This window comes from Coccinella septempunctata, chromosome 1 (genome assembly GCF_907165205.1).
Source record: "Coccinella septempunctata chromosome 1, icCocSept1.1, whole genome shotgun sequence".
In the NCBI taxonomy this organism is placed as follows: Eukaryota; Metazoa; Arthropoda; class Insecta; order Coleoptera; family Coccinellidae; genus Coccinella; species Coccinella septempunctata.
Genome location: NC_058189.1, coordinates 36,430,602 through 36,444,617, shown reverse-complemented (window position 1 = coordinate 36,444,617; position 14,016 = coordinate 36,430,602). Strand labels below are relative to the sequence as shown.

At 37.7% G+C, this 14,016-nt stretch overlaps 1 protein-coding gene across 2 annotated transcripts in view; it reads right to left on the bottom strand.

Moving 5' to 3' along the window:
* Positions 1-13,798, bottom strand: part of LOC123322966 (netrin-B) — a 408,729-nt gene extending 394,931 nt beyond the window's left edge. The window contains exon 1 of one of the 2 annotated variants that reach the window (XM_044911087.1): positions 12,404-13,797. In XM_044911087.1, coding sequence (XP_044767022.1) covers positions 12,404-13,574 — 1,171 coding nt within the window. In that variant the 5' untranslated portion in view covers positions 13,575-13,797. Of the gene's footprint in view, positions 1-12,403 lie in introns of both variants that reach the window. The other variant, XR_006539234.1, reaches the window with a different exon arrangement.
* Between the last annotated feature and the right edge of the window lie 218 nt (positions 13,799-14,016).

The window sequence follows — 14,016 nt, the reverse complement described above, 5'->3', positions numbered from 1 at the left end:
ATTGAAAGAGTTTGAAGTTTCCATCTGAAGATCATCAGTAATGATGATCTGTTGGATACACCATTACACAAAGATAGTATAATTGGTGTTTTTTCAACACACTTCTAGTAGCTTGACAAGTAGGTACCTACCTACACATATGTATATCCAAGTGTATATCTATGTAACGGAATCTTCTTCTAGACGTTCGAATGGTTTTAAATTTAGCAAGTGTTTATGATGACAGTGGAGATCGAGGTGAAGATACATCATGAAGCTCTTCAACATGGTATGTGTGGGTTTACTATGAGTTTTTTTTTTTCAATTATTAGGTATAAACTGATTGCTATTTCCAGCTAAGCTGCTGCAGAATCACGGTTGAATTCCAAGCCGAGATTCAACCCCAATGCCCCCAATTCATATTCCGTTCTGAGAAACACTCAACGAGTTACAAAATACGAGCAAAACATCAAGATAGTTTCCTTGATAGAAGAAAAATTTTCCATTTTTCATCCGAATTTAATGATTTCATAACAATTCTTATTATAAACTAGCTGACCCGGTAGACGTCGTCCTGCCAATAGTAAGGAAATATTTGTGATGAGTTTATGCAGAGTTACTAGGAACTAATACCTAAGGAAGAAACCGAACTCATAGGCAGATGGCGAAAACGTACACGGCATCTGCCAATTGAATTGGTCGCTTTCTTAGGTATTAGTGTTTAGTAACTCTGTATAAGATCGGTCCCTTTCGTACGTATTACTTCTCAGTAGCGCTGTATGAACCCAACCATAGTAATTGGAAGTAAAAAGAGTTATTATTTTAAACCTTTTATTAAAAAAATAGGTAAGTATTATACAATAAGTACATACTTATTCATATATATTTCTCTCACCGAAGAAAGAAAATGTGAAAAGAACTATGGCGATTTATATGTACAGGATGTCCGCGCCATGGGGCAGCGGTCGATTACTGTAATTCTATTAACTATAAAAAAGAGTTTCAAATGAAACTTTCCCCTTTTTAAGTAGAGCATCTCCTAAAATTATTTAGAACTATACAAAGTGTTTTGTTTCTTCTGCACAGCTATCAACTTCGTTATTTTAAATGGAACACCCTATATATTTTACATTTTTGAATTCCTTGTTAAATTTGAATATGGAATTGATGACACAAGTATGTCTGAATTCTCAACGGTTTTCGAGAAATTTGACTTTTTATCAAAATTTTGACAGTTTGAGTTATGTACTTACCGAGGTACTTACATAAAGGACTATAGCTCCGTCCCTATTATATGTAATTGATTCAAATTTGGAGTTTGTCTAGTCAATAAATGATATACTAAAAATTTTCTTTGTAAATAACCATATTATATACAGGGTCTACGAAAGCGTAGATTCATTATCAAAACAGAAATTCATCAAAATCTTCATTTTATCAATTGGCAACCCGTATTTTTTTCTATTCGTTATTTTAACTTATTCGCTTTCAGTTGCGAAAATATGGGTTGCCATTTAAAAATTTGACGAGTTCTGTTTTGATAATGGATCTACCTATATAGTATGGTTATTAAAAAAAAAATGTTTAGTATATCAGTTATTGACTAGACACAGTCCAAATTTGAATCAATTACATAGATTAGGGACCTCGTTAGGGACGGAGCTATAGTCCTTTATGTAAGTACATAGCTCAAACTGTCATAATATTAATAAAAAGTCAAATTTCTCGAAAACCGTTGAGAATTCAGACATAGTTGTGTTATCAAACTAATATTCAAATTTAACAAAAAATTTAATAAGAAATGTAAAAATATAAAGGGTGTTCCATTCATAATAACGAAGTTGATAGCTGTGCAGAAGAAACGAAACACTTTGTATAGTTCTAAATAATTTTAGGAGATGCTCTACTCGAAAAGAGTAAAGTTTTATTTGAAACTCTTTCTTCTAAAGTTAATAGAATTAGAGTAATCCACCGCTGCCCCATGCCGCGGACACCCTCTATATATAGTCCTTAGATAACTAGATAATGAATGCACTGATCACTAAGACTCACAATAATTGATTAATTGATAACTAATAGGCCGAACTTTGAGAACTTAAATCAATTCAGATCAATTGTTCGTTTGTGAACTGTCAACAGTCAGCAAGTGTCACTAGTCTCTTGTCTGTGATGGGTAAACAACACAACATATACTTGCGCTCTAAATTGAAATATCATTATTCTGTTTTCTTAATTTCCTAGTCTTCCAAGCAATTCTTCATCTGTTTTAACCTTCTAAAAAGTATGAGGAAGGTTTCAAAAAAAAAATTGAATAAAATCGGTTCAGTCGTTTTTACGTGATGCGATGGCGTCGCAAGACAGGACTTCGATTTTTCGACGAAACTCTCTTGACATATTGTGTACAACTCACTGAGTGCTACTCATTACCCTCATCAGAATTCTTTTGAAATTAATTTTTTGCAAGAATTTGAAGAAAACGGATATATACTGCCATCTTCATATGAAAGTGGACTTATTTTCTTGTCAGATGTCGTTAGGGTGTGTTCCTACATCAAATTCCCTACTGACATCGAATGTAGGTGCCCTCAATTCATTCCATTTTCGTCGGGGTATGAGTTGCGTTGCTCTGATGAAGTCAAATCAGATTGAAACCATGGTGAACATCTACTCTTTCCCAACGAAATGGTATTTCTGTTGATAATCTGAGTGTCGGTGGTTTGTTAGTTCGATTTTGTTGATTTAAGTAGCAAGTGTTATGCATCTGAATCAATTTCGTTTATCAATTTTTTTCTTATTTCATTTCTGCAGAACTTTTTCGATCAACTTCAGAATCGAAAACTACCATCAGAACTCATTTTTGCGAAAAATACATCACCGCGTGAAGTTAGCTCAACTAATTCGTTTTTGTCCCTGTTTTCATCATAAGAATCCACCATTCTAGGCCGCAACTATTGAGAATTTGTATCATTGACGGTTCTCACTTCCTTCAATCCGAGTTTCAATTTAAAACAGTGAAATTTGCGAGAAAAACTTTGCCACTCTCGAGACTCCCTAGATCCAAGGGCACATAATGGAAAGTGACTGGTACATGCTGATGATAGAATTCTTGATGATGAGCCCAAACCGAAAGGTATCGTGGTTAACGCAATGAACTTGGGACTCCAGTTAAAGCGTGAAGTCGTATACGAAACCAATAATATTCCCACTAGAAAGGAATTGCGGAAAACCTCCATAATAACATTAAACGTAAATGTGCACATGAGCCATTCCACAAGCTTAGTGTACCTACGTTTAAAACGCGAAATATAATCAAACTTCGGTTTCGAAATTAACAGCACTCAGAGAGCCAAGTTTGCCTGGTGCATTAACAAGTTACCATGGTGATATTTACTGGATGGGCGAATATTTCTGCAGCATAACATAACAACGTCCACGTTTCAGAAACTTTCCCGAGGCAAGGAGCCTAAACATGCGAAAACGGGATGCTTCATATCGACAAATTGTTATTGGCCGCATAAGTGGCTCTGAAAGGGTAACTCGATTCCGGGGAAAGACTCAATTATGTCAGAGAGATGTAATAGAACTTTTGGCCGTTCGACCGTTGTGAAGCTAGCAGAACCACCCTGGAATTTAGGATATTTTCTGGCCCCAAACTATTATGTTCATAAGAAATCCTATTATTTTAGACTGAGTATCAGACACTCATTCGAACGCACAGCCGATTTTCCTTATAAATGTGTTTGGCTAACTTCATCGTTAAGCTAGCAGAAATAAACTGAATTGCCAATCAAATGTTCAACAAGATAATTCATCTGTCCGCACCAAAATTTCAAGTTAACCCTAGTGAAAATGAATTCCAAAAATACCGAGGCCAAAAACGCATCTCTTCGCTATCGATGAGTTGAATTGGTACGACCCACCTCTGTCTGTGATCGTTGCTAACCTCCATAACTTTGACCGGTGTGAACCTAGCAGACCGTTTCCAGCAGACCGTTCGACGGAAAGACCCGAACGCGGTGACCAGTGGGGTACAGCCAAAATTTTATAACACGAAAACTATTTGCCAGAGCATAACCATATTTGGTACGCAGGATTGTTATATCGATGTGATTAACCACACAAAAAATCAGCGACTCGCATAGGGTTCCAGGGAGTGATTCGTCATCCCTTATATTTCGAAATTCGATAACACGGAAACTATTCGATGGAGCATAACCATATTTGGTATGTAGGATCGTTATATCGATGTGATTAACCACACAAAAAATCAGCGACTCGCATAGGGATCCAGGGGGTGATTCGTGATACCCTAAATTTCAAAATTTTATAACACGGAAACTGTTCGCCGGAGCATAACCATATTTGGTACGTAGGATTGCTATATCGATGTGATTAACCACACAAACAATCAGCGATTCGCATAGGGATCCAGGGGGTGATTCGTCATCCCTTATATTTCGAAATTCGATAACACGGAAACTATTTGCCGGAGCATAACCATATTTGGTACGTAGGATCGTTATATCATTGTGATCAACCACACAAAAAATCAGCGACTCGCATAGGGATCCAGGGGGTGATTCGTCATCCCCTAAATTTCAAAATTCTATAACACGGAAACTATTCGCCGGAGCATAACCATATTTGGTACGTAGGATTGCTATATCGATGTGATTAACCACACAAAAAATCAGCGACTCGCATAGGGATCCAGGGGTTGATTCGTCATCCCCTAAATTTCAAAATTTTATAACACGGAAACTGTTCGCCGGAGCATAACCATATTTGGTACGTAGGATTGCTATATCGATGTGATTAACCACACAAACAATCAGCGATTCGCATAGGGATCCAGGGGGTGATTCGTCATCCCTTATATTTCGAAATTCGATAACACGGAAACTATTCGATGGAGCATAACCATATTTGGTACGTAGGATCGTTATATCATTGTGATCAACCACACAAAAAATCAGCGACTCGCATAGGGATCCAGGGGGTGATTCGTGATCCCCTAAATTTCAAAATTTTATAACACGGAAACTGTTCGCCGGAGCATAACCATATTTGGTACGTAGGATTGCTATATCGATGTGATTAACCACACAAACAATCAGCGACTCGCATAGGGATCCAGGGGGTGATTCGTCATCCCTTATATTTCGAAATTCGATAACACGGAAACTATTTGCCGGAGCATAACCATATTTGGATTATAGGATCTTTATATCGATGTGATTAAACACAAAAATCAGCGACTCCGGCGAATAGTTTCCGTGTTATCGAATTTCGAAATATAAGGGATGACGAATCACTCCCTGGAACCCAATGCGAGTCGCTGATTTTTTGTGTGGTTAATCACATCGATATAGCAATCCTACGTACCAAATATGGTTATGCTCCGGCGAATAGTTTCCGTGTTATAAAATTTTGAAATTTAGGGGATGACGAATCACCCCCGGATCCCTATGCGAGTCGCTGATTTTTTGTGTGGTTAATCACATCAATATAGTGATCGTACATTCCAAATATGGTTATGCTCCGGCGAATAGTTTCCGTGTTATAAAATTTTGAAATTTACGGGATGACGAATCACCCCCTGGATCCCTATGCGAGTCGCTGAGTTTTTGTGTGGTTAATCACATCGATATAACGATCCTACATACCAAATATGGTTATGCTCCATCGAATAGTTTCCGTGTTATCGAACTTCGAAATATAAGGGATGACGACTCACCCCCTGGATCCCTATGCGAGTCGCTGAGTTTTTGTGTGGTTAATCACATCGATATAACAATCCTGCGTACCAAATATAGTTATGCTCCGGGAAATAGTTTCCGTGTTATAAAATTTTGAAATTTAGGGGATGACGAGTCATCCCCTGTATCCCTATGCGAGTCGCTGATTTTTTGTGTGGTTAATCACATCGATATAATGATCGTACATTCCAAATATGGTTATGCTCCGGCGAATAGTTTCCGTGTTATAAAATTTTGGCTGTACGCCACTGGTCACCGCGTTCGGGTGTTTCCGTCGAACGGTCTGCTGGAAACGGTCTGCTAGGTTCACACCGGTATAACTTTGAGCTTGCTGATCTCGCAATTTCTCCCAGAATTGGAGTACAATTTTTTTTTACTTGGGTAATGAATTAGCTTAGAGTTAGCCTGAAATAATGATGTAATCAGATTCTGGATAAACAATTGATTATCGGTTTTGTGAGGCTAGCGACGGTTTGGGTTAACAGAACCCCCAATTTCTTCAATAATTGGAGAGCAAAACATTTCTCTGTAGGGTAATAAATTAGACTAAAATTAGCCTTAAAGTATTATGTGATCAAATTTTGGATGAATATTGTATTAGAGCTTAACTTACAAGCTAGCAGACCTTTTTTAAAAAAAACGCATTCGAGGTAAATCCGCAGTAGCTTCAAATGAGAAGCAAAAATGGACCTAAACTTATAATATGGTCAGTTTTCTGCTCGGTTTTCTGCTAAATGTTCGATTAGCAATTTCTCCACAAATTGGGGAGCAAATAGTTATTTAATCAACTAGGTTATTAATGACAGCGATTAATGAATGAGATATTTAATGTTCGAGATCATTAATCGCTCAATTAATGAACGAGTTGATTACAAGACTTTTCCGTCCGTCCACATGTGAATTAAATGGTAATTCTTGATTGCAAAAATTTTCTATCGATACCTAGTCAAATTTGACACTATAAATTTTCTATGTTCATATCGAAATGTTGATATTTGCCTTGGAACATAGATACAAGGAATGGAAAATAAACATTTGTTGTTGTCCAAAGACTGGAGTGAGATAGTTGCTTAGTGTCGCCAATCCCAATTTAGATCATTCAATCTGACATCATTGTCACGTCAATTTTCCGTTCATAAAAGTAGGAGCTAAGTATATAAATTTATTTATTTTACGCCACTGCCTTAGTGTCGCGCTGGACAGAGAAGCATCGAATGTTTGTGCCACAAACAAATACATTTATAGCACGTCCTCGAGCACGTCAATGTCCATTCCACGTATTTATGTTCTAAGATATTTGTGCGGCCGATCGAACAATACGAGAAGTCCATAGAGGGCATATTCGAGTAGTGACATTTTGAGTAAAAAACATTCATATCGTTCCTTACAATATCTGATGAAGAATGTGTCGAGATGGTGGAAGCTGGAATTGTAGTACTTACATAGATATATTGATAATTACCTTACGATCAAAATTTTTCTGCAACCTTAACAATTCATTTCTTCGCAATTCACCCGCTAGGTACTACGAAAATCAATGCGACATAGAAATAAAATAATTATTTGGGAAGCTGCTGTATACTTCTATGTTCGATTGCTCATCACAATAATGCATTAATAAGAAATTTACCATTAAAAGGGTTCATTAACGGCTAATTTTGTGTACGTTAAATAGTGCTATTATTAAGAGGTCGGCGAAAAAATTTTTTAAGTGGGGTAATGACGAGGGCAATGAATTAGCTGAAAATAAGCCTTAAATTATGGCCGCACAAAAAAAACAAAATTCAAAAGTGGTTCTGTCTCAGGTTCTGCTAGCTCTCCAAAGGTTGGCAAATATTGCGTTCTATTAGCTCAAGGTTAAACCAAGGGTGAAACCGAGGGTGAAACTAGCAGGTTTCGCCAGCTAATAGAGTATTTTTATCAAAAATGTGAGTTAATTTGTGGCAATTTCTACTGTATCTTCCGAATTATCTTCTATTATAGTTTCGCATATACATATAGGTCTGCACAGATTACAAGTTAAATAAAAGCTTGTAATATTAAAACAGTCACAACGATAATCTTGTTCTGAGCCATCTGAGCAGACTTCGAAGTAGAAGTTCCGGAAAATAACAGGAATACTAAAAGTGGAAAAATCTCCCGGCTAGACAGGACCTAATGGAACTAGAATTAATTATTCGTGAATTCAGGCAGATGTCGAATAAAACGAGAACTCTTCGAGCACGCGTTGAAGCCATTTCAAATATTGGCAGATCCATGAATGAAAATTCATGAGATTTTCTACGAATTACGTCGTTATTTCTCTGTCAGATAAAGCTGTCGCAATATGTTGACAAAGTAATCAAAATTGCTGAATGAAAAAATTATTTTTACGGAACTAAACTTCTGGAAGAAGTACTCTGAAGTAACATTGTGTCCGGTATCATCGGGTATCATCTTATCTTCAATCTTGCAAATATAATACGGAGGGCCCTCAGAAGGACCTATGGCCTTATAAGGACTTGAGGGCAAATATACGGAGTGTCTGATAGAATCTCGGGAAGAATACTATGGACCTATGGTCTTAATTCCTTAATGAAAATTGAAAATAAGCAGGGATGCTTTTTATAAAATTTTTTACAGATTAATCGCTTCTTCAAGTTGGTATTTATTGTTTTTACGAGTTTTGAAAAAAACTCCTCCAAATTCTTTCTCACAGAAGAAAAAATTACAGAAAAATGTAATGGAGTTTTTTCGAAACCCTATAGGTTATAACGAAGTTACCTTCTAGGAGCTGCATGTTGTCAGGATTGGCAATTTCGAAAAAAATTATATGAAATAGTCCTCTTCACTCAATTTCATATAGAGGACTCAAGTCCGTCACAATTAGGTATTTACATTTATTATTGTATCGAAATCGAACACTTTTCATAGAAAGGATAGTCTGAGGGATAGATACTATTTACCCGAATATTTACTACAGTTGGATAAGTTAATATCGGATAAAATAAACGAAGGTTTATTTCTCTGGAGAAAGAAATTCTACCGAAAGTGAGTATGTAACTGTAAAGAATTCACGGCGTATGAATTCTCGAGTAAATTCTCCAGAGAATTCTCGGCTGTTGCAAGCGGGCTTAAAGGTTAAAAATTAGCCCAAAATTAAGTACAGAAAATATTCCAAAATTAGAAGAGGCAATGTTTTCATTATGGGGGTGAGTTATTCCGCATTGGGTATAAATCTTTCAACATAACTTAGGACGAGACTTAGGATATTGCGAATAAAATCTCCGACCAAATCTATCAAAAATAAATACAATAAAATAGCGCAACCAGAAATTCTTAATCTGAAAAATGTTCACAGACCTGCTCAGATGCATACTTTCCGGTCTTTCAACAAAGTGTCAAACACTCCCATTCATCACAACCGTAAATAACCTGACAATTTCACAGGTCCCTACCCAAATATTTACCCAATTCATTCATGAGACTTTTGTTGAATATCCGAAACTCCCGTAGCCTTTAGTTAAAGGTCACATGTTTTATATTCAAAGCTCATTCCCTTCTGTTAGAAGGTAGAAGTTCTTCCTATTGACACACAATTAGGTACAATTATTGTTATACTTACGGCGGGTTCCCAAAAATTAAATTGCCGACAGTCACTTTTTTTATAAAGAAGTCGCGAATATTTTCCATCTTTTATGGCCGACGCTGGATAAACTGTGATAGATAGAGGAAAATAACAAAGTACAGTTTTCTACAACTCAAAACAGTTCCATAAAATGTCCGTAATGGCATATATATAACCGAGTATCTAACTTTCGAGGTTAACCCAATATAACTAATTTTTACATTTGTGATTGAATCCAAAATAATGTTTCATTCGAAGTTGACATTGAATGAATTAATAAAAAAACTCGTAAAAAAATTAATGTGACCCTTATCTGTGGCATTTATTTCTTATATAAAATCGAGTATAAAATGCTCTTTACAGCATAGTTTTTTAACGGATATTTCGTGAGATATGATTGGAGAACGACGATTTTAGGCAAGAAATAAAGTCTTCCCGGAAAGTTCAATAAAAAACCAACGATAACCAATTTTAACATCTTTAATTCAATCCAAAATAATTTTCCACCGGAAAAAAGTTTTCGACTGACATGGAATAAATTAATATGAAAATGAATGTGACCCTTATCTTCGTCATTTATTTCTGATCAAGAATAGTCTTTACAGCATAGTTTTATAACGGATAATTCGCGAGGTATGACAGGTTGAAGAAATACGAATTTAGGCAAGAAATGAAATTACGTGACGGCTTCTTCGAGTCGAAGTTATAAAAGGGCACGATCGATATATGATCATTTTGATCTGGACATTGAGTCTTAAATTTAATACCGAGTTTAATACCCAATGATCTGTACTAGAACGTGATAATCTTTCGATAATTGGAGTTTATTTTTAATTTTCTTCATCGTGGGGGTTTTCATTACATGCTTATTGATTTTCTGATGTTGATTATTCTTGTTGATCATTAAATATTACTATTTTTCGATTTCATTCTCCGTTTATTGAGGTTTTTTGAATTCCTGCTTGTTATATTTCGTGAATTATTTTAATTATAACTTAACTAGCGTTTTACAATGAAATATTCTCGAAAATATTAAGGTAGCGATGCCGCGAGTACTAGCTAACGTGCGTTCAAAAAAATTCGTCGTCAAGTAGGCCATGGAATTTTGAACGTCGATATTTCGTGCCTAAACGTAATTCTTAGCTCGTGCTATACTATTTTCCAGGTGAACTGTCATTTTAGCATTTTGGATTGTTGTTGAATTAAAATTATGAGCAAATTATAAAGATGGTTTTTACGGACGTGTTAAAGGCTTTTACTATTGAATCCTACTTCAAAATTGGAAGGAAAATTGAATGAGAATGGAAATATTCTGTTCCGGCGACTTCATAGAAGCCTATGTTGCTGTAGATTATTAAGTATGAATTTTTCCATTGTACTGTTTTGCGATGTGTTGACGAAACAGGTATGTTCAAACAAAAAAGGAAGTGGTCGACCAAAGAAGTTCAGCAATAATGAAAACATCATGACAGAAGCTCGACAAACCTCTGTTCAGGTTTTATCTCAAGTGGCTGGAGTATCCGTTGGCATGTGCCACCCGATTTTGAAAAAAAGATATCCATTTGTTTCCATATAGATTGACATGTTATCAGAAAACTGAAAAGGTTGTGATTACCTAACCTTGTAGCATCCAAGAAAAATTGGAGTTCAGTATGCATCAGTCAAAGGCAAAATGTGGACCTACTTTCTTTTATGGAACTTCAATAGCAGAACGTTATGAAGGAGAAAACATCATGCCTTCTTATAGCTGAATTGGATTTTAATAAATTGTCCAATAGCTATTTTCATGTAATTCAGTTCTTTTAGTTTAGTCATGGATTTTCAGTAATGACTGAATCAATTCAATATTTATAGAGAATTAATAAACATATTGAGATTCTTACTGTGATTTATTCATATGACTGAAGTAGCTAGAACCTTCTTACAAAAAAAACATAATACCACGATAATTCAAGATTCATGTCTCTTACGTATGAAAATAGTGGACGGTTAAAATTTTTACGAAGAATTTTTCTAACCGCCTCAGATTGTTTGGATTCTTGTCATCTTACTCAATGAAAGGAATGCTTTTCGCACGTTGGGTGAAATTTACAGGTAACTTTTTCTTAAAAGTGCCTTTCCCAAAGATTGTGTAATATCTTTGGCCTTTCCTTACAAAATTACGATATATAGGTTAATGTCATCATTGTTTACATTTTGGGAAGATGAAGTAATTCAAGGAAAGACATACGTTCAGCCACCGAACATCAGCCTTCAAAATTTCATAGCCTACTTGACGACGAATTTTTTTGAACGCACGTTATAAGCTCGGCTATAAGTATAGTATGAAATCCTTGGTGAAATAATTGAAACTTTCTGAATCCTGAATATATTGAAGAAGCGGCTGTTGATTATCATTGAATGGTTAAAGATAATTAATTGATACAAGGATTTAGTCGGAATGCTCATAATTGAATTATCGATTGAAAATAAACAGGTGTATGAATGAAGCGTTGATTCCCGGATCAGGCTTGGGAAACCGTAGATATTATGACTCCATAGATATTATGTCTCCGTAGATATTATCTACGAATGCAACTCGGAATGCAAAATGAATGAATCTAGCCATTATCAATTAACAATCCTCGATATACAGAATGGGCCACAAAATTTGGAAGTAGTTTTACTGCCAAGCAACCTTTAAAGCACGATGTGTTTTTTCTCTAGATATTCTGCACGCTTTTCAGTTCAGATTCATACTTATTATCCTTTCCAACAAAGATTGTGAATTATGATGAAGCTAGGGCGAAAAATATAATTTCGATCATTTCGTTTGTGGAAGCACATTTTAGAGCGAGTGTTACTCGCCAGGTTTTCTCTGTGAGGCCTAGGTGTTAGTATTACATATAAGTAGATACGAGAGTAGTAGATCATGATGGATTTAGCCCCATACTTCTGAATGGTCAAGAGCCATTACCCGAAATCGTTGTCTACCATCTTTATCAGCAATTTCTCTTGCGAACACGCTGGAAACCCAAGTAGAAATCGCTCACGCTAACGAATAGCCACATCTTCGTACCTTTACATTCGTTGGCATCCCTCGACGTGGCTCTACTCCAAGGCCTGTCGAAATGGAACGGTTTGCACCTCTCGCAATCCCTTCCGGCCGTGTTGTGCTTGCATTCACAAGCCAACTGTCCATCTTTGCCGACGACGCAACGACTCGCGTGTCCATTGCATTTGCATCTACCACCGACCGACAAATCCGCCACCGCGTATTGATGCGTCACCTGATGCTGCTGCTGCTGAAACGTGTTCATGATCGTGTTAGCTCCGGCCTTCGGATCGTCAGTCTCGAAGGCCTGCATCTCGTTCACAACCTGCACCGTTGGTTCTTTCGTGAAGTATTCGTCTTTTCCCGATAGGAGATGCTCGTCGATTGGGGGAAGATCCAGGTTGTCGGATACAGGCATATGGAGGCGGTTGAAGACGACTTTGATGTCGGTTGCCGTTACCCAGTCCTGGAGGACAGAGGACGTGTCGAAATCCATAGCACTGGGGCGTCCTTCAAGGGTGCTGAAGGCGATTCTTGGGGTTTGACCGAAGCCTAAACTGTCTCCGCCAGTGTAGCGATGTGCATCCGTACATCTAGCCTCTTGTTCGTTGGCTTTAGTTATGGTCGCTCTGTTGGGTCTTCCGTAAACCCTCCTGCATTGACTGGAGTAGAACTGGAAGGCCTGCCAGGTCTTGCCGTAATCCAGGCTTTTGTAGATGGCTATCGAGTCCGGTTTAGGAGTGTGTGGGCAGAATTGCAGACTAACGTAGGTCAGCTCGTATTTCTTCCCTAGACTGAGGGTAAGGGTGACGTTATCCGGTGGAGCGTCGATGGACGTAGCAGGAGGTAGAGGTTCGGACCTCCAACAAGTCATATTACTGGGGTTGTTCAAATCCGTCAAATAGCTGGCCGGGAATCTTGTCTTTGGCTGACGATCATCACAGATATGACACTGAGGCGTCGCTCCAGGTTCCGGAGGTTCGCAATAGTGAACTGGAGCCACGACGCCGCAAGTTGACGAGGCTTTAACGTTCATCCCGAAAGCTGCGTTCACAAACTCCGGTACACAGGACTTGGGACGGTCTTCGTCGTAACACGGATCGTCCGGTATCTTTTGATCCTTGAACATCTTCAAGTACATGTCGTCGGAACGTGCGGCCGCGAGTAGGATCAAGACGAGCGTGAGGGACAACATGGTTCACTGATATTTCGCGGGATCAATTCAACGCACCATTTCTCTAACACTGTGAGGAACACTTCGAAATTGAGCGCGGCGCGACGCACGATGTCAGGATCGTGTGGACCGACGGTCTCTAGTTGCACACTCGACGTTCGTGGGATGACTGAGTCTCGGCCTGATGCAGTCGAGAACTGGCGATCCGCTGTCTGTTGGAAACTGGAAGGACCGCCCTCAGCCAAAGGGCGCATACCGTTCGACAATTCAGCATCCATCTACCTACTACTACCGCGGATGATCGAGAGGTTGGACGGGGCAATTGTCGTTCATTCGATAATTGGGATATTTCGACGTATTAAGTGATTATGTACATGGGACGATATTCGTCTTGTTAACAGGAACAGGACAGGTGCGCGGAGGAAATGTCTGGTATTTCCCAAATAAAAAGTAATTATGAAAT